Source organism: Eptatretus burgeri, chromosome 10 (genome assembly GCF_056783735.1).
Source record: "Eptatretus burgeri isolate ZD-2024b chromosome 10, Ebu_testis_v1, whole genome shotgun sequence".
NCBI classification, from domain to species: Eukaryota; Metazoa; Chordata; class Myxini; order Myxiniformes; family Myxinidae; genus Eptatretus; species Eptatretus burgeri.
Window position 1 is genome coordinate 2839583 of NC_140970.1, and position 20537 is coordinate 2860119.

Below are 20537 nucleotides of genomic sequence, written 5' to 3' on the forward strand. Positions count from 1 at the left end.
GAGGCCGCAAAAGAATGATTGTAAGTAAATTTCAACTACTAATGCATGACGAAACACTTGTTTATGGCTGATATCAAAGACAATGATGGCATAAGAAGAACTTAGCCTGGAATCCTCGTGCATAACACTGCCCATACAACACACGTGCTGTTATTTGACCAATCAGGAGCAGTGCAGTTACAGTATCATTTCCTTCAGCTCGATTGGTCTTGTCCTGCACATGATGTTTTCGGGTTTTTTTTTTTCGTTCTTGTTGAATCTGGGGAGATTATTTTTTCGTTCTTGTTGTAAGTAAATTTCAACGACTAATGCATGACGAAACACTTGTTTATGGCTAATATTAAAGAAAATGATGGCATAAGAAGAACTTAGCTTTCTGCGTTCAGCACGAAATGCCATGGTGGACGGAAATGACGTCGTTCGTTCGTACATGAGGGGGAGCGTTTCTTCGTTTTTTTCCGTCAAGCACTAAATTAAATGGTTTTCACATATATAACACATTAGTTTCACAAATTTCCATTGAAATACTCGGGTATTTCCGTCAGTTGTCGCCATTTCCGTCGAGGTTACGCACTACATCTACCGGACGGCCATCATTGGCTGTCTTGAGGCACGTGGGGGGACACCGGACCCACCAGAGACGTGGTAGACGACGCCGGGGACATTTCAAACTCGGTGCAATTGTATACAGCGCACGCGCTGTAAAAAGAGGAGGCTGTTGCCCCACAAACCCCCTTAGGATGGATCCATGCCTGTGAGGAACATCACTAAGTCTGAAAAAAATATTTGTGATAATCTTTTCATAAAGAACGGATTTTCTCAAAGAATGAATTTCTTCGTTCTTTGTGAAAATCTTAGCAATTTTCCCTTTTGAGTGGTTTCCCAAGCCAATTGTATTTGATCTTTGAGAGTGGGCTGGTGGCAGACAATAAAAGATGAATGACTGATGCTAATGAAATGACATCGTCCAATAAATTTCAAACAATCATGTTTATTTAATTTTTCTACTTCTATGTTATGTTAGGGACATACGAAAATCCTTATTCCACCTTAATTTTAACAATAATTTACATGTACAACCATTTCATACAACATTAAGAAAGCGGAAATCCACTTTTTCTCGTTCTTTGTGAAAATCGTTACAAATTGCCCAAGACACTGGATTATATATTGCCCAAGACACTGGGATAAAAAAAAATTAATAAACCGGTATAAGAGTCAAACCTGTTTCATCCACTGAAGAGCTTGTTGCAACAATTGTTGTTGCTTTTGGTCTTGCTGCTGTTTTGGGTGCTCGGGCTGAAAAATCTTGAATGAGTTTTTAGTTGTAGTCGTGGTTCCAGTGCCCATCTCATGATCTTTTATTTTAACTACCATGGTACCTCCAGTATCTACTTCCTCACTGGCCACAATCACAGAGGTAAGTGCAGGGTCAACACTTGTTATCGAAATTGTAGTCGATGCAGAGGCTTCGATGTCATTGGTAACAGCAGCCGTGGTAGCAGCATCATTTATTGTAGTGCTTTCAGTTTCTCCAGCAACAGCATTGCTTGTTATACTTTCCACATCGTTGGGTCGTTCCTTGCTGGTTGCTGGAATGGTGTTAATGTCAGCAGCAGTTACTGCTGCTGTTCTGCCATTGTTGAGTGGAGATGCTGTCATAGTTGTTGATGTGACATCTGCAGTTGGAATTTTGTCTTGACAGGTTGCCATGGTCACCATCTCGGCTGTGGTTGCTGTTGGCACATCAGTTAATGGCATGTCCGTTGCTTCTATGGTCGTCAGATTTGTGGTCATTGCTGTGAATGTAAGGGTAGTTCCAGTGTCGACTACATTTGGTCCTTGGGTTGCCAAGTTGGTTGCAGCTGACATTGCAACAGGCAGACATTGTGTGGGTGTCTCGTTGTCTGTGGAGATTGCTACATTTGCCATGGCAAGTTCCTGCCTCAACAGTTCCAGTTCATTTCTACAGACTTCTAATTGTCCACGTAGGCTGTGATTCTGCTCTTGTAGAAACAGCGTTACATCTGCCAAGTAGTAGCGTGAGTAAGGTCGATAAACATTTCCTCAAGAAAACAAACAAACAAACAAAAAACCAACAAACACGATGCTACCCAAGCCTTCGTACCATATTCAGCAATCACTGGGGATGAACGTTTCATTCTCTTGGGTGATGATGGAGGTGATACAAGTCCTTGCTCTTCGTCTGACATGTCCATTGCCTCTTCTTCCCGAATTCCCATCAGCTCTTCACTGTGTGCATTTCTTAGCTTCTGCAGGGTGCAGGAAAAACACGTCAACAAAAAGAAGTCCAGTTTTTGAGAGCAAGGTTGACTTGAATGAATGGAAAGTCAAAGTTTGATCAGTTGAGCACGAGGAACATCAAGCTTTAATGAGAACTTCATGTCAAATATAAACATCACTTAATTAAACACAATACAAAACTGAAAAAAAAAAGAAACAGATCAGAGAAACAACAACATTAATTGCACCACATTTGGTGCAAGGCAGGGGATTCACTGTTGTTCTCGAGGATGACATTCAGCAAACATTTCGAGTTAAGAATACAAAGCAAACAAAATGAAAGTAATGTTTTTACAAACGACTTTCTTTTAATAATAAAAAATAAAAACTTAAAGATTAATGGGCCTTTGACCCCAAATAAACCAGACCATAAGAGGTGTTCAAAGCCGAAAAGTTCTGAAGGAGTAAAATAAAATGGACTGCTTTCACAGTTTAACTGAAGCTTATTTCATAAATAACTTGAACGGCAATCTTCGACGTCACCAGATATGCCCCCACCCACATTATTATTGAAGGCTTTTACGTTTAAAAAAAGGGCTACCGAACCATGTAAACGATGACGTCATCAACCCCCCTCCCCCTCCTTAAAAATACAACTTAGGGTTAGCCTTAAAAATACAACCTTAAAAATACAATAGGTGACCCTCAAAAATGTTCATTCTGATCGGATAAAGCATTTGACGTATGCAACTATGGCGGTTTCGGAGAGACAAAAGTCCAAAATGTTTCCTGTTTGTTTCCAACACAGTTGCCACACCACATGACGTATGGCGTCATAATTATCATAACAACATTCTACACGAGCTGTCGCACCGATGGTGAAAATTTTGTGTCAGTCAAATAAGTGGTGCTATATGATACACATTTACAGAGAGAATTAAGGGTCTTCCTCCCACATTGAACCCCCTCCCACATTGAACCCCCTCCCCCATATGCGTTACCCTGACAGAATCCATACTTGGGACACCCTTAGGCAACATGCAAAATTTGGTAAAGCTGTTTTTTAGTTTTTGAAGCATATAATGGAGCGAAGTTGATGGCACACTAAAACAAATCCCAATACTTCCCACGTAAAGTAAAGTTGAAAGATGGCAAAAAGTTCACCCAATATCAAACTTAGAATTTAAACTTTATTCCCATTTTGATCCGTGACCCCAAGTCAACACCCCCTGGGGCATGAAGCGGGGGTCAAATAAAAAAAAGTTACATATTTCATGCGTCCCCAATGTTGATTGCATTTACAAAGTTTCATTTTTAAAAATGTGCCGTAATTGCATTTTTTGGTATTCGACATGTTGACCCTGCCCCAGGGGGCGGGGCCAAAATGATACAGCTCTCACAGCTTTTTGATATGTGGTGATCATAACTACCAAGTTTGGTGAATTTATCCACAACCTTTCAGGAGATAGCATGACGGGCAGACAGACAGACGGAGCCAATTACAATACATAATGTAACCCGTTTTTGGGGGGGTTCCAAGGAGCTGAGACTCAAGGTCCCCCACATTTTGGGTGGTATGAGGAATATATTTGTGTTATATGAAAGTTAAATCTTGAATGGTTTTTGAACCATCTCATACATAAGTCAAGTTACTGAGATGGTTGCCATGGAAACGTAATTCAGCCAGTGTTGTGATCTCATCAGTTTGAGATAAAGTCATGAGGAATAGATATCTGCGATATGAGAGATAAATGGTCAACAGTTCTTGAGGTATCGTGTACACAAAAGTACATGGAAAGATGATCGTTTATGGATGAATGATCAGTCCATCGGACCATACTCTGTGCAGAGCGTTGGTACTGCCTCAGCAGTCTCCTTGGCTATTGGCCACGATCCTGGATGGGTCGCCACTCCGACATAGTATACCAGCATGCAGGCACTCATTTTGCCGACCTCGGAAGGATAACAGGCAGTCAACCCCACCTGGTATTAATTCGACAGCTGAGTAGGATTAGAACTGAGGATCCTCGGATCCAAAGCCGACCACCCAAACCATTAAGCCAACACCAGGCATGTACATGTATGTATGCATGAATGTGTATATGTATGTATATGTATATATATATATATATATATATATATATATATATATATATATATAAAATGTATGTATATGTATGTTTGTTTGTATGTATATGTATGTGTGTGTATATGCATGTATGTGTGTGTATATGCATGTATGTGTGTGTATATGCATGTATGTATGTATGTATGTTTGTGTGTGTGTATACACATATAATATATATATATATATATATGTATAATGTATGTTTGTATGTATATGTATGTTTGTATGTATATGTATATGTATGTTTGTATGTATATGTATGTTTGTTTGTATGTATATGTATGTTTGTTTGTATGTATATGTATGTTTGTTTGTATGTATATGTATGTTTGTACGTATGTGTATATGCATGTATGTACGTATGTGTATATGTATGTATGCACGTATGTGTATACGTAGGTGAAAATGTATTGTTTATGTATGTATGTGTATGTACGTATGTGTATATGCAAGTATGTATGTGTGTATGTATGTATGTACGTATGTGTATATGTATGTACGTACATGTATATGTGTATGTTTGTATGTGTCTACAATATGTATGTGTCTATATGTACGTAGGTATGGAGCTCATTTAAATGTCCCCAGCCTCCGACCTTGTCCGAGGGGCAGGGAACAAAAAGAGTGGGGATAAATATATAAACAAACAAATACTGTATACAAATTCACTTTTATTATTAGATGTAAAAATGATAAGCATAAATCAAAGCTCCCAATACTTGCAATAATTGTAAAGTTAAAAGTACAAGTACACAAAGTAAGTAAATAAATAATGTCACCAAAATGAGATAAATTATCCTCATAATACACCTGTACTACATTTGATATCCATCAACAGTGGAAATTAATAACCACTGAAAATTTTAAGTGTTTTAAAGCTACAGGAAATAAATAATCTACTGAGCAATATTTGTTTCTCACATGCTGTTCGAGCAAACCACCCAAATATGGATTTCTAAAATTTTTCAATCTGGGTTGCAAAGGTTGTTACAGTTCCACTTTATAAACAAATAATCTTAAGTAACCCAATCACCCTCCAATCCTTCCCAGCTCTTCCAGAAACACATTATTGGTTAAACTCCCGACTTGAAGGCCAATTGTACACCTCCTCTCTTATGCTCCTCTTTGCTCTTGTTTATGGAACCACCTTCCTGAAGCTTTTCAATCTCACTCTTCCCTCCAGGGCTTCAAAGCAGGCAGTGTACCGCCATGTCCATCCCCATCCTGACTAATGACATTTTCGACTTCTATCAACATCCCCCTCCTTCCCAATTCCCCAGCCCCAACCCAACTCAACCATCTTATTGCACGTTATTTTACTGTACTGTCTTTCCTCTTCAGTTTATTAATTCCCTTGCTTATTGCATCTACCTGTTGCCCTCACTGCTCAAATGCAAGTAGTATAGTGGCCTGCAAAAGTATTCACCCCCTCCAAAGTTTTCACATTTTGATGCCACCTGAGCTTATTTCATGATGCTTTCAAATCAAATCAAATCAATAATATAGTCCTCACAAACTACTCCAAAGTGATAAAGCTAAAAAAATGCAGATCAATTGTGAATAGATTAAATTAACAAATAAAATCAGATGATTCTCAGTTGCATAAATATTCAAACCCTTTGCCTAATTAACCCCATTTCACTTCAGGAGCAAATTATTTGTTTGAAAGGTTATAAAACAAGTGTAAGAGGTTTCACCTGTATGTAATCAGGTGTTGAACTTAAAAATTAAGCTCCCCCCCCCACTTATCTGAGGAATTTTAAGGTGCAACTCGCTTGGTCAACCAACAAGGCAACCATGAAGACCAAGGAGCTTTCCGAATAAGTCAGACATAAAGTAGTGGAGAAGCACTGTTCAAGAGAGGGTTATAAGAAGATTTCAAAGTCACTCATTATCCCTTTGAGTACGGTTAAATCTATCATGAAGAAGTGGAAGACGTGTTGTACAACCCAGACTCTACCCAGATTGGGCCGACCATCCAAACTCAGCAGCCAGGCATGGAGGTAACTCATTTGGGATGTCACTATAAAACAAAGAAGGACTTTGAAAGCCATGAATCTGAAACTGGGTAGGAGATTCACATTTCATCAGGACAATGATCTGAAGCACAAAGCCAAAGCCACACTGGAGTGGCTGAATAAGAAGAAAGTAAATGTTCTTGAGTTGACCAAAGTCCTACCTTGAACCCAATTGAACATTTATGGCAAAACTTGAAGATTGCAGTCCATCAACGATCCCCATCAAATTTGGCAGAACGAGAGCGATTTTCACGTGAATAATGGGCAAAGATTTCACCATCTCACTGTGCAAAGCTGTTAAAGACCAACCCAAAAAGACTCAGAGCAGTCATTGCTGCAAAAGGTTCTTCCACAAAGTACTGACCAAAGGGGCTGAATACTTTTACAACCAGTGAATTTTGATTGGTACATGTTTTTTGTTGGTAATCCCGACATGTAACCTCCTTCCACTATAAGTGTTTAGTTTGATCCCTTCAGTTATGAAGAAAAAAGTTCATTTGGAAAAATTGTTTTTACAAAATTTGTGATCTATCTATAATTCCAGCAGTGTGTGTGTGTGTGTGTGTGTGTGTGTGTGTGTGTGTGTGTGTGTGTGTGTGTGTGTGTGTGTGTGTGTGTGTGTGTGTGTGTGTGTGTGTGTGTGTGTGTGTGTGTCTGTGACCGCCAGTCCGATCTCATTGAAACTTGCCAGGAATATTGCCGGGGCCCCGCGGATGTGCCTTTTCAAGGTTTGATATCAATCGGACAAGCGGTTCCCAAGTTACGGCCATTTATCTGTCAACCAATGACAGGACACGGTGCTATGACATCACAATCAATGTTTATTTAATTTTTTTTTCCTTTTGAAGGATTGACGTCACAATTCTTCTTTGTTTGGTATGACGTCACAATCGCCACTGGGGACCTGGGTATGTGCCTTTTCAAAGTTTGATATCGTTCTTCCTCATCCATTTCAGCTGTTTCCCAAGTGTCTCCCAAGGTTTGAAAGCTGTTCTTTCCCAAGGTTTGAATTAATTAATTAATCCCAAGGTTTGATTATTATTTAATTATTAATTTATTTAATTTTTTACTCCCAATGTTTAATTATTATTCAAATTATTAATTAATCCCAAGGTTTGAATTTTCCCGAGGGAAACAGCTGTTTCCCAAGGGTTTGAAAGCTGTTTTTTTTCCCAAGGTTGGAATTAATCGTTGTGCTTGGTAGACATTTGTGAATACATTTACAGAGAGAGGGGTGGGAGAGGAGAGGGGAGAGAGGGGGGGCAAGAGAGGAGGGGGACAGAGGAGGGGGGACAGAGGATGGAGTGAGAGGGGGTGGCAAGAGAGGGGAGGGGGAGAGGAGGGGGGAGAGAGAAGGGTGAGAGGGGGAGCAAGAGAGGGGAGAGAGGAGGGGGGCGAGAGAGGGGCGAGAGAGGGGGCAAGAGAAGCGAGAGAGGAGGGGCGAGAGAGAAGGGTGAGAGAGGGGGTGAGAGGGGGGCAAGAGAGGGGAGGGAGAGAGGAGGGGGACAGAGGAGGGGGGACAGAGGATGGGGTGAGAGGGGGTGGCAAGAGAGGGGAGGGGGAGAGGAGGGGGAGAGAGGGGGCAAGAGAGGGGAGGGAGAGAGGAGGGGGACAGAGGATGGGGGACAGAGGATGGGGTGAGAGGGGGTGGCAAGAGAGGGGAGGGGGAGAGGAGGGGGAGAGAGGGGGCAAGAGAGGGGAGAGAGGAGGGGGAGAGAGGAGGGAGGTTGAGAGGGGGGCAAGAGAAGGGAGAGAGGAGGGGCGAGAGAGAAGGGTGAGAAAGGGGGTGAGAGGGGGGCAAGAGAGGAGGGGGGACAGAGGAGGGGGGAGAGAGAAGGGCAAGAGAGGGGGGTGAGAGGGGGGCAAGAGAAGGGAGAGAGAGGAGGGGGGAGAGAGAGAAGGGGGAGAGAGGGGGCAAGAGAGGGGGGACAGAGCAGGGGGAGAGAGGAGGGGGGAAAGGGGGCGAGAGAGAGGGGCGTCACAATTCTTCTTCGTTTGATATGATGTCACAATTGATGCTGGGGACCTGATACTGCAGGCAGGAAGCTGCACATACTGGCACGCATCTACGGGCACGCCCCTACGGGCCCGCACTAGTCTATCTATAATTCCAGCAATCTCTGTGTGTGTCTTTGTGTCTGTGTGTCTGCCACCGCTGTTTCTCGACAATCACTGGTCCAATCTCATTAAAACTTGCCAGGTATATTGCTGGGGCACTGTGGATGTGCCTTTTCAAGGATTGATATTAATCGGACAAGTGGTTCCCAAGTTATGGCCATTTATTTACCAAACTAATGACAGGACACGGTGCTATGACATCACAATTCTTCTTCTTCATTTGATATGATGTGACAATTGACGCTGGGGACCTGAGTGTGTGCCTTTTCAAGGTTTGATATCGTTCTTCTTCATCCGTTTCAGCTGTTTCCCAAGTGTTTCCCAAGTTATGGCCATTTATGATATGGTTGGTCCGATCTAATTGAAACAATTCCCCAATCCAGTCGTCGTTTACGAGAGCGAAGGAACAAAGCTGTGTGTCGTGCACGTGCAATGGAATTGGACGAAGCACGAGCTGCTCGCTTGACACGCGACGCGACGCGCCAAGGCGTCATGCAGCTGAAACGGATGAAGCACGAGCTGCTTGCTCGGCAGACAGCACTGGATGTGAGGCAAGGCATCGTGCAGAAGAAACGGATGAAGCACGAGCTGCTCACTTGACACGTGACGCTACGCGCGTGACAAGGCGTCGTGTAGAAAAAAACGGATGAAGCACGAGCTGCTCGCTTGGCAGACAACACTGAACGCGAGGGCAAGGCATTGTGCAGAAGAAATCCCTCACCAGCGAGAAGACCGGCAAGTAATGGATGCCCTGTGCCATCAGGACGTACACCATGCGAGACTAGAGCAGGCTCACCGTGAGAATCGCAACCTTGCTCGATACGATTTCTTCCGAGAGGAACTTCATGTTGAGTACAGGCACGCGTTCAGCAGGACCTCATCTATCTATCTATAATTCCAGCAGTGTGTGTGTGTGTGTGTGTGTGTGTGTGTGTGTGTGTGTGTGTGTGTGTGTGTGTGTGTGTCCGCTGTTTCTCGACAACCACTGGTCCGATCTAATTGAAACTTGCCAGATATATTGCTGGGGACCCGAGGATGTGCCTTTTCAAGGTTTGATATTAATCGGATAAGAGCTTCCCAAGTTATGGCCATTTATTTACCAACAGGACACGTTGTTGCGTGGGCGTGGCCGATGGGGAAGAGAACCTCAGCCTCGTTCCCCATTACGGGTTACAACGTACGGACTTCCGGATAGTGATGACTTCGTGTATTCTAATAATTTCTCAATTTCTTATGCGCATTTATAGATAAACACAATGCCCCAAGTTATGACTGTTTTCATATTCGACGGTGTATACATTTCGGTAACATCAGAGTGAGCTGTTATGCTCCGAACCAGGAAGTAAAAAAAAAAAAGTCTTCTCTGTTTTTCCTTGCGATGACATTGCGAAAAGGCAAAATACCTTGGCGCTAATTGAATAATTGGCCATTAAAACGAAATTGCGAATAATCGTAACTGCGATATGCAAACTTCCGGGCCACGCACGTTCGGGCACGTGAGCGATGGAATGGCCTGTGTGGTTGATGTTTGTTGGTCGCTGTTTGAAATTTTTTTTTTTTTAACGGGCACGTACTCGTCTAATAATTCCAGCAATCTGTGTGTCTGTCTACGACCGCTGTTTTTCGACAACCACTGGTCCAATCTCATTGAAACTTACCAGATATATTGCTGGGACCCTGTGGATGTGCCTTTTCAAGGTTTGATATTAATTGGACAAGTGGTTCCTAAGTTATGGCCATTTATTTACCAAACCAATGACAGGACATGGTGCTATGACATCACGATTGACATCACAATTTACTTATTTATTTGCATGTACGGGCACGCACATACGGGCACGCACGTACGGGCACGCACGTACGGGCACGCACGTACGGGCCCGCACTAGTTTATCTAAATGTGGCATTATTGGTAGGGGGTGAATACTTTTGCAGACAACTGTGCATTGCCTTCTTGTGCTCAATTACGTCACTCCCCTATTGGTTAGTTTCAGAACCTTTATTTTGTATAGGAATGATTTTTGCAACTTTCCAAGAAGGGGGAGTTGTCCATTCATCCCGATATTAACTCAGCCTGGAAATTTTTGCACAGAAACCTGCCCGAGTGATGCTTGTCAAGTCTGTCTGGAGTACGCCCCCACCCCCCCCCCCCCCCGCCGTGACTACAAACTGCTACCTTGGTCTCCACAATACCCACTTGGTATCCACCGTCATGCAAAGTCTTTCCTCGGTACACTGCAATGTTTATCCACCTACAAGGTCTTTATGTGTAGCCGAATGGGGTACTGCTCTCCCCTTTGGCCTGGTGCTCCTGGCTCACCCTCTTCCCTTTCTTGCACCCTCTGCCCTTTCCATGCTCAGCAGTCTCCCCACAGATTTCTGGAGGGCACACGCAGTCTGCCAGTCATCCCCTTCTGGTGAAACTCCCAAAACCCAATCACTGCTCGCCTCCACTCATTTGTTCCGCTTTTTTTTCCCACCCACCTGTGGAACCAACGTCCTCAATCTTTTCAACCACATTCTCACCCCCAGGGCTTTTTTAAGCCTTATCAACCCTCCTCTAGCCCACTTCTTTCCAGGTTTTTCAGTTTTTCCTTCCACTTCTATCACTGAGAGTTTGTGGATGTATCCTCTTCATCACCCCCAAAGTCCTCCCTTTGCTCTCATTCTTCCACACGTCCCTTATTTCTCCATGTATCTCTCAACCCTGCTGTCGGTGTGGTACCCCTAACCCACCCTCTCTTTCTACTGTTCTTTTCATTCCATTACATCTTGATTTGTTCTGTGTTCTTTTTCCTCCACAAGCCTTGACACAATATATACAAAAAAATCCAAGAAGGACATGTGAAAAAAAATATCGTTGCCATTTTGATCGGACTTTTTTTTTCCTGATCCATAAAAGTCATCAATTAAAATAGCAACAATATATATATTTTAATCAATGCCATTATACTTACGGAATCTAAAAAAAAAAAAAACAAAGTAAAAAACAGACACTTCTGTTGGCCCTCCGATGTCCAAATACGATGGAGGGACTTGGAAAGACGTCAAAAGATGCATCATTGGGTCGAACTCATTTTGAGATCAATGAAGATATTTTCCTGAAGTGAGTTTTCTAGCACCACTACAGGTGGCAAAAGCAAAAGCATCAATAAAAAGGTTTTACATGCAACAATTAATGAGACATACCTGTGTTTTTCCTGCCACTTGGGTTTCCTTGCCAAAACCTTACCTCCAGCAAACTAGACGATGTTCAAAGATGTGGATAATGCATTTCCCCAACCTTAGAACCCTCAGCCCACCACTGCATTCATTCCCATGAAAAAGCAGTCTGTGCACTCCACAGAGCCTGGTGTGGAGGTAGTGTGTGGGTGAAGAAGAAGAAGCAGACATGGCTTCTTGGTAAAGTGGATGATTGTGCTGGCAAAGGACTTCACACTCACCTCAGCATTCTTGTACCACATGTCGATGTTTCGTCGCTGAGGCTTGGTAAAATGGTCCCAGGTTCGCTGTTTCTTGGCTGTCCTGAACATCGCCATGATCTGCTCAACTAAACAACCCGAGAGGGTGAGGTGGTGTTGGGGAGCAAATAAGGAAGAGTGGAAGAGGAAAACAGGCCAAAGCCAGGAGTGGTAGCAATAGATGAAGATTAAGGATAGGGAGTGATGATGTAGTAGGATGGAACGAAGAAGAGAAAAATGGAAAAAAAAGGCAAGGAAACAGGAAGGGGGGGGGGAAGTTGTTGGAGTTCCAAAAAAAAGTTGGAGCAAGGAGGAAGGGGGTGTTGAGAAGGAGGGAGGGAGGAAGCATTGTGTTCACCATCAAACGTGTAAAGAAGAAGCTGACAAACTTGAGTGCTGGCTGCTGTAGAGCTGGAGATTGAAGCCGAGTGTTGGTCTATCTGATTCCAAAGCATCAGGTTACTTACGGGAGGATGCACAGGGCTTTTAAAGAAGACTCAAAGGAATACAGTTCAACGGGGAGCAAGGAAAGAGGGGCTTACTGTTTCTTGCATACTTTAGCTGAAATTTTCAGGCCTTGTTTATATCCACTACAACCTCTTTAACATTGTAACGCACAGTGAGAAAAAGGGTGGAATAGTGAAGAGGATCCTAGGTCATGAAAACGTGTAAAAGGAAAGTGGATATTTCGAATTTGTCCGTCAGATTTACCATTAGGAAAACCTTGGATAGATATGTGTTGGGTTGCTTGTCAGTTAGTTTGTATGCTTCAATTTCATCCCACAAGCTCGTGTTTTCCCTTTTTTTTTCTCCCTTATTTTTAGGATAATCCCACTTTATTCACCCCCTCTGCTCTTCTTCCTATCGGCACCATGCTACATGAGCCTGCACCCCCCCCTCCCCCACCACTTATCTGGGGGACCAGGTTTTCAGCATGGACCATCATGCTGCAATTAAGGGTTATGGACCCCCTGGCCCTATGTGCAGCTATAAAAGGGAAATTAAGCACTCATATAGTTAGGAATCAGAAGAGTTAACAAGAGAGCAGGCAGCACACACATGCCTGAAACAGTCGTGGCAAGAGAGTCAGCCTTGGAGAGAGAGGGAGAAGGATAGCATGCCGTTCATACCTTCATGCTCGACCAAGCTTGTGGAAGAGGTGCATGCACCATGTGACCTGCTTAACAATCATGCCAGACCTTGCTATCTCATTATTTCCAATCCTTATCTCCCAAGTTATTGTATTGACCCTTCACTTGCTCTTCTTTTAATTTGGCTACCATCTTCCCTTCCTCACCTGCTCTATGTAAATTTTGTGATTGGGGCAACAAGACATGAACCAAAAACACAGGAAAATCCATGAAGCAATAAAATGCAGGAAAACCCCTGCAGGGTAATAGTTCTCAACCACTCAGGCATTCGGGGTGTGGCCCCATGTGGTCAGGGTGCAAGAACGCCACACATGCGACCACACTTCATCTCCGCTGCCCTGCTATTGAAGTCATGAAGTCGAAAATAGCACTGTCCATCATTAATATTGATGAAAACTTTTGTAAATCCATGTAACTGTTGCACAGTGCATCTTTTAGATGTGGCCTTTCATGTGCATCTCTAACTTCACTTTTACACGATGCATCTTGTTCAATTTCCCCTAAAGGTTTCAATAAGTGAACCTTGCCATCGTATGCCTACTTAAGTGCCACCTGATTATCATACATTGCTTTTCATGGGGTTTGGAAAGCTTTCGTCAGCTAATTAGGACACGAGACAGTAAAAGTATAAAACCAGAGACAGAGATCCTCATCCATCGGGGGTCAGCGTTCAAGCTTGCATTCTAAAGCTTCAGACTTGGACTCGCATACTAAAGCTTTTGTCATTTAAGATCAGGACATTATATAAGTGGACATTTACATCAATACCACATTAGTTGACAATTAAAATAAAAAAATTAATAGAGTAGCTTCAATCAGAACCTAGGAACCTCGCATTATGATCAATGTGCCAAGATGGAAATGTCAAACAAATCAACTCAAGCAATTGGCAAATGAGCAAAAAATAAATGACACGAGTGGTGGGGAAAAATACTTCAGATTGAAGAAAGACGTAATATAACAAAAGAGAGGTGGACAGGCAAACAAAGGAATGTTGAACCTGACATGATTCATCGTCTTTCGTATGCAGCACAAGGCTGCGAGTAGCATCACTGGCTGGGTGCGCTGCTGTGCCACTGATGCAATGCCCCCTGTAGGTTAGGGCAGGAATTTGGAATTTTGGCAGGGTGCTGGCGACAGCTCGCCTACTCTTCCCGAAGGACACCGTGGGATCTTTAACGTCCGTCAACGAATGCTGCCAGACAGGATGCCCAGTTTAACGTCCACCCGAGGGACGGCACACATTGATGAATCACCCTGCCTGCAAGATACCAGGATGACAGTTTGTAGCTGGGTCGAGATTTTAGCCCAGGCTAGACGTCTCAGAGGCAAGTCCGCGTATCACCTCGAGGCCATCCTGCCAGCCCCCATCCCTGATAGAACCACCAAAGCCTAAATGCTGTCAATAAAAAAGGCCAATTAATGGAAATGGAGCTTAAAGTATGTGATGATATATGTCATCTTGTCACGAGTGGGCAGAATATGTCAAATATATCGTATGCCAGTAAGCCATTCAATTGTGATGTTAACCAGCCATAGCATCACCACAGATGTCACATGTCGTGTTTCGATGCTACTGTAAAAATGGCTTGAAAAACCTTCCCTTTTTTGTGCGCTCATTGGGAATGCACACCCATGAAAGATCAGATTAACATGTGCAAGTGCAATAGAAACTCCACAAACATCACAAGTTAGAGGAAATGAAGATGGATTCACTGGTCACATTAAACTACATTCATGGGTTATAAAATCATCACTCACACTGAAATAGGATGTCACTCAATGAATTTTTGAGCCGTTCCCTTGCCAGTTCCATCTCTCGCTCTTGTGTAGCCTTCTCAGCAAGCAGGCGCCGGACATGGCTATTCGTCGATTGTATCATTGAATAGAAGGCTGTGGATGTCTTGCGTGTGACCTCACCACGCTCCATCCATGCCAGCAGCACACCGATAGCCAGGGGAAATTTGCCATCATCTGGAAGAAAAAAAAAAGAGCACTCAATTGTTATCGAAAGAACCAAGGGTTTGAAATTTGGGGTACTTAGAACAAACAGCATTGGTAGAGTGGAGTGACGTTCACACGAATAATTATGCTACAGCAGATCGAACAAACTTAAATGATAAACAGATACTAATACTAAACTTTGGACATGATGTTGCCTCGCTCTCAGCAATGGCCAGAGCCATAAATCCCAAACAAGAGATCAGGATGAGCATTCGATACAGGCTGGAATCCCGCCTTACTCTCCAAGCTCTCTGCCTATGCTATGACATCCAAGGAAAAACTCCACTCTTGGGTTTCTGACTTATACTGTAAGAGCCAACATGTGGCTCCCAAGGGAATCCTCTCATCTCCTCTCCCTGTCAAAGCTGGAGTGTCACAAGGCAGTGTTCTAGGCCCAGTCCTATTCCTAATCCGAATCTTCATAAATGATCTCTCTGACTTTCTCGAAAATCCCCTTTCTCTACTCACTGATTACTCCACTTTCTGCTGTGACATCACTTATCCTTTAGACAGGTAGGCTGCAGCCTCGTCCCTCGCTTCAGAACTTGACAAAAATCGCAAGCTGGTCAAACACTTGGAATACGTCTTTCAACCCTGACAAATCTCACACTCATGATATCTCTCCGAAAGGACCGTATGGCAAACCCTGCCATCTACTTTCTTTGCAATCCTCTTGAGGAAGTTCAGTCACTCATCACTTCTGGGTCTCAATATCAGGCATATTTTTTGGGCAAACCACATTTCAAAGTTGGCCTCCAAAGCCAGTTGCCAACTGGGCATGCTGCATCATACAGAATCCTTACTTGGCATACCTTATCTCTTATCCACATACAAGGCCTTCATCCACAGCTTCATGGAATACTGTTCTGCCATCTGGGCTGACAACCCTGCCTCACACCTTGCTCAGCTCAATGCCGTGGAAACCAAAACCTTCATGATTATTGGAATGTCTCGTGATGAAGCTGAATTTAGGGGGCCATCACTTTCACATCGCAGACAGGGAGTCTTCTTTCTCATTACGGATGGTGGCGTCTGTCTTCTTCCACCTCCTTTCTGGTCTTGCATCCTCTGCTCTTTCTATACCTTGCCCCCTCCAGCTTTCTACAGGGCACACACAGTCGGTCATAAACTCTCTTCTGGTAAAACCCCTAAAATCCAGAATCACTGCTCACCTCCACTCATTCATTCCTCTTGTCCCCCACCTATGGAACCAACTTCCATATTCTCTTAAATCTGATTCTTCCCGCCAAGTCTTCCAAACAGCTGTTCACCACCATCTCAGATCACCCCCCCCCCCATCCAAAACCATGATCTTTTCTTCATCCGTTAACCATCCCCATCCTTCCAAATTTCCATTTTGTTCCTGAGAGTTTGCTTCTGTATCCATCTTGTCCATCCCACGCATCATGCCATACTCCTCATTCCTCCCCACACCATTAATTATTCGTCCAAGTCTCCCTCTATTTTGTTCCTCAACCCTGCTGTTTGTTCTCTATGGCTCTCTGCACATATATATATATATATATATATATATATATATATATATATATATATATATATATATATATATATATATATATATATATATATATATATATATCTCATTGGTTGTGCTCTGTTGCATCTTATCTCTTCTATGAACCTGGCCTTGTATACAAAAAAAAACAAGGACCATCTCCCAGGACATATCTCAGACATCCTGCCCGATTAACCAAACTGGCTGCCTGTGGCATACAAGGCCACCTTCATAATCTGGCTTCCTGAAATCACACAGAGATGATCTTGTTATCTTGGAATTCTCTCCTCTGCTCATAGAGTCTGAAATGGCCTAAGAGAAGACAGCTTAGAAACCAATCTAGTTGCTAAAACACTGTCACGTACATGAAGAGAACTACTGGCTCACCTCTCCGCACATTCAGGCCGGCTTTGTCATCGAACAACCAAACGGTTAATGGTTCGAAATGAACTGCAGACGTGAACAAACACTTGACAAAATTTAAGTGCGTAAATGAACGATTTTTGCCACCGAATATCCGTGATAGCAGAATGAGAAGAAACTTGTCCACACGAGTTTAACAATTTAATCAAGTTCATGCAAAAATGAAATATGAGAACAAATGACCTGAAGCACAAATCTGACTGAAGGCTCAACAGAAGACAACAAAAGAAAGCACTTGTCCATTACTCAAGAACAACTCACAAGTAAGACGACAGGTTTGTACAACATGAAGGGGATTTGGTCAGGAAAGCAAAATAACAAATTAAAATTTGAAGACAAGGATAAGGACATGAAGCACGTCCCTGGTGGAATGAAGATGGCCACCAGCATTCAACAGTCTGCTTTCCGGGCAGAAAGGGTGAGAGAGTTCACTTGCGGCCAGAACCTTGGCTGCTGTGGGCCGTTGATGCTTGTGCTGTCGAGAGATGCCAAGACACCTGCCACTCTCTGGCTCGCTCCAACTCCACCCAAACTCTCTGGCTCGCTCCAACTCCACCCAAACTCTCTGGCTCATGGCACTAATAATACTCAGCTCTGTGGCTTGACTATCTGAACTCTTCTTCAACTTAACTGGGGAACACCCTCTGCATTCCAACCCACACGGGTGGATGCTCTGGTGAAATTGGGAGAAGTCCAGTTTATTCACGCTGTAAGGATCTTTGAGTCACATAAATCTATCTTCTGATGATATCTAAGTTTTGTGTCAAGGGGTGTACTCAAGACATCAAAATACTTGGAAAACGATATTGCTTGAATGCTCATTGCGAGCCATGTTGCCGGCACATATACCTTCGCTTGTCCACAAGAATGGTTGAAAGAAGTGAAACCCAAAGCAACATCAAGTTATTCCAAGCCACCCATACAACCTTGACATTGCACATTCAAATATTTCCAAACAGCACATTGCATAGTTTGGGCTAGCAGGATGGCTCATTGGTAGCGCACTTGCCATTGAGCTGCCTCATCTGGGTTTAATTCCCAACCCGACTACAAACTACTACCTTGGTTGCTTTGCAGGTAAGGCGTTATCACAAAAAAATTATTGTGCTGTTCTTCAGATGGCCATTAAGGTGGGGGTCACATCTGCTTTAATTTCCTGTTGAACATTAAAGATCCACAGTACCTTTCGAATGAGTAGGCCAACGTGAGCCAGTATCCTGGACAAATTCCAGATTCTGGCCCAGATTATATACCTCCGAGAAGAGAAATAGCAAACCTTCAAATGTATTCTATGCCTGGCGATTGGTATGGCATCACCAACGCTTTGGAAAGAGCATCGTCAAGAACAGATTGCTCGATGCAGCATCATCTCTAAACTTGTGCACACATCTATCTATAATTCCAGCAATCCGTTTGTGTGTCTGCGACCACTGTTTCTCGACAACCACTGGTCCGACCTCATTGAAACTTGCCAGGTATATTGCTGGGGCCCTGTGGATGTGCCTTTTCAAGGTTTGATATTAATTGGATAAGTGATTCCTAAGTTATGGCCATTTATTTACCAAACCAATGATGACACGATGCTATGACGTCACAATTCTTCTTTACACACACACACACACACACGTGTATATATATATATATATATATATATATATATATATATATATATATATATATATATATATATATATATATATATATATATATATATATATATATATATATACATACAGTAAGTCCTCGCTAACCGGAAGTTCGCATATCGTAGTTTCGATTATTCGTAATTTAGTTTTAATGACCAATTTTTCAATTATCGCAAACATTTTATGCCTATCGTAATGTCATTGCAAGGAAAAACGCAAAAAAAAGTTTCAAACTGCCTGCAAAAAATAACAATCACACAGGATGCGCATAAACACACTTTCACTTTACTGCGCATGTACTGTATGCTGTACTGTACGTATTCTCTTCACGCTCGCCTGCATACCTTCCAGTATGAATCCCAAGCGACCCGCAAGTCTTTTGCCGAGCACACCTCGTTTCAAGAGACAACGAAAGGGTGTCACATTGAAGGTGAAATTGGATATAATTAAAAGACATGAACGAGGTGAAGGGACAATGGAAATCGGCCGCACGCAGCAATCGCTGCATCGACTGTACATTCGATCATTCAAAGTTCGGCAAAGATAAAGAAAATATCACAGATTGCGACCAGTTCGAGTGCAACGACACTAACGAGAATGAGAGATGGTGCCATGCACAACATGGAGCGTTTATTATGTGTGTGGATAGAAGATCAAACTAAACGTCGCATGCCTTTATCTCTTGCTGTGATACAAGAAAAAGCGCGTAGTTTGTTAGGGCATTGACCCACGATTACGTGATCAATTACTTCTCCAATCATGTTGAGAAGTATCTCCAAGGAGAACAACATTGACAACAAATGTTTGCTGCTTGTAGACAATGCTCCTGCCCATCCTCAGCAAATGGAAGACTGGTGTGAAAACGTGCAGGTAGTATTTTTACCACCAAATACTACCTCACTTTTACAGCCAATGGATCAGGGAGTTATTGCTGCTTTTAAAGCCTATTATGTTAACCATACCATGCTGCAGCTTATCAAAAAAACTGATAAGGACAAGCTATCAATCAAGGAGTTTTGGCGAACATACATCATAAAAATGGCTTTGGAAAACATTAAGGATTCATGGGCGGAGGTGAGTGCCTCCACAATGAACGCTGTGTGAAAGAAAGTGTGGCTTGAGTGTGTCCACAATTTCACGGGGTTTGCTGATGTTCCGTTGATTACAAGTCAAATTGTAGACCTGGCGCAGGAGGCTGGTTTTGAAGAGGTTGACGAAGAGGACGTGGATGACTTACTGGAGTCTCATGCAGAACCCTTAAGCAATGAAGATCTTATGGAGTTGGAACAGCAGTGGGCTCTTGAGGAAGAAGAAGATGCTGTGACACCTTCATCCGAGCATCTCACCATGAAAAACCTCAGCCAAATCCTCAGCTCGTTTGAAAGTGCCATAGAATTTGTTATCGAGCAAGATCCAAATCTTGAAAGGAGCACTGATTTTAGCTGTGTTGTTTATGATGCCCTTTGTTGCTACAAGGGACTTTATGCAACAAAGAAAAAGAAAGCCATCCAGCCCACTCTCCATGCATTTTTCAAGCCAAAAGATGCAGCACCAACTCCATCCACCATCAGGGATGCTCCTTCAACCAGCTGCCAAGAGACCGTTCCCGCTGGTGAAGAAAGTGACAGCACAGTGTCAAGTGAAGAGGCGGACAATTCTGCCACTCCGCAAGTGTGACTTGTCCACCGCAATCAACTCCGTTCCTCCAGCCTCGGGGTAAGTCGCCACGACTCGAGGAGTGCGTTTTGTTTATTTGTGTTTATGTCCAAAAAATTCCGAGCCAAAAACACATCCCCCCTTTAACACATTGGTTTCTATGGGAAAATAT

At 43.1% G+C, this 20537-nt stretch overlaps 1 protein-coding gene across 2 annotated transcripts in view; it reads right to left on the reverse strand.

Moving 5' to 3' along the window:
* Positions 1–20537, reverse strand: part of LOC147017821 (uncharacterized) — a 65797-nt gene that overhangs the window by 16182 nt on the left and 29078 nt on the right. For both annotated transcript variants that reach the window (XR_015062153.1, XM_085896837.1), the window contains exons 7-10: positions 14882–15094; positions 11952–12058; positions 2129–2273; positions 1225–2027 (exon numbers count right to left, since the gene is read on the reverse strand). Coding sequence is in view for 1 of the 2 variants with exons in the window: in XM_085896837.1 (XP_085752963.1) it covers positions 1225–2027; positions 2129–2273; positions 11952–12058; positions 14882–15094 (1268 nt within the window). In the remaining variant the exon portion in view is untranslated. The remainder of the gene's footprint in view (positions 1–1224; positions 2028–2128; positions 2274–11951; positions 12059–14881; positions 15095–20537) is intronic.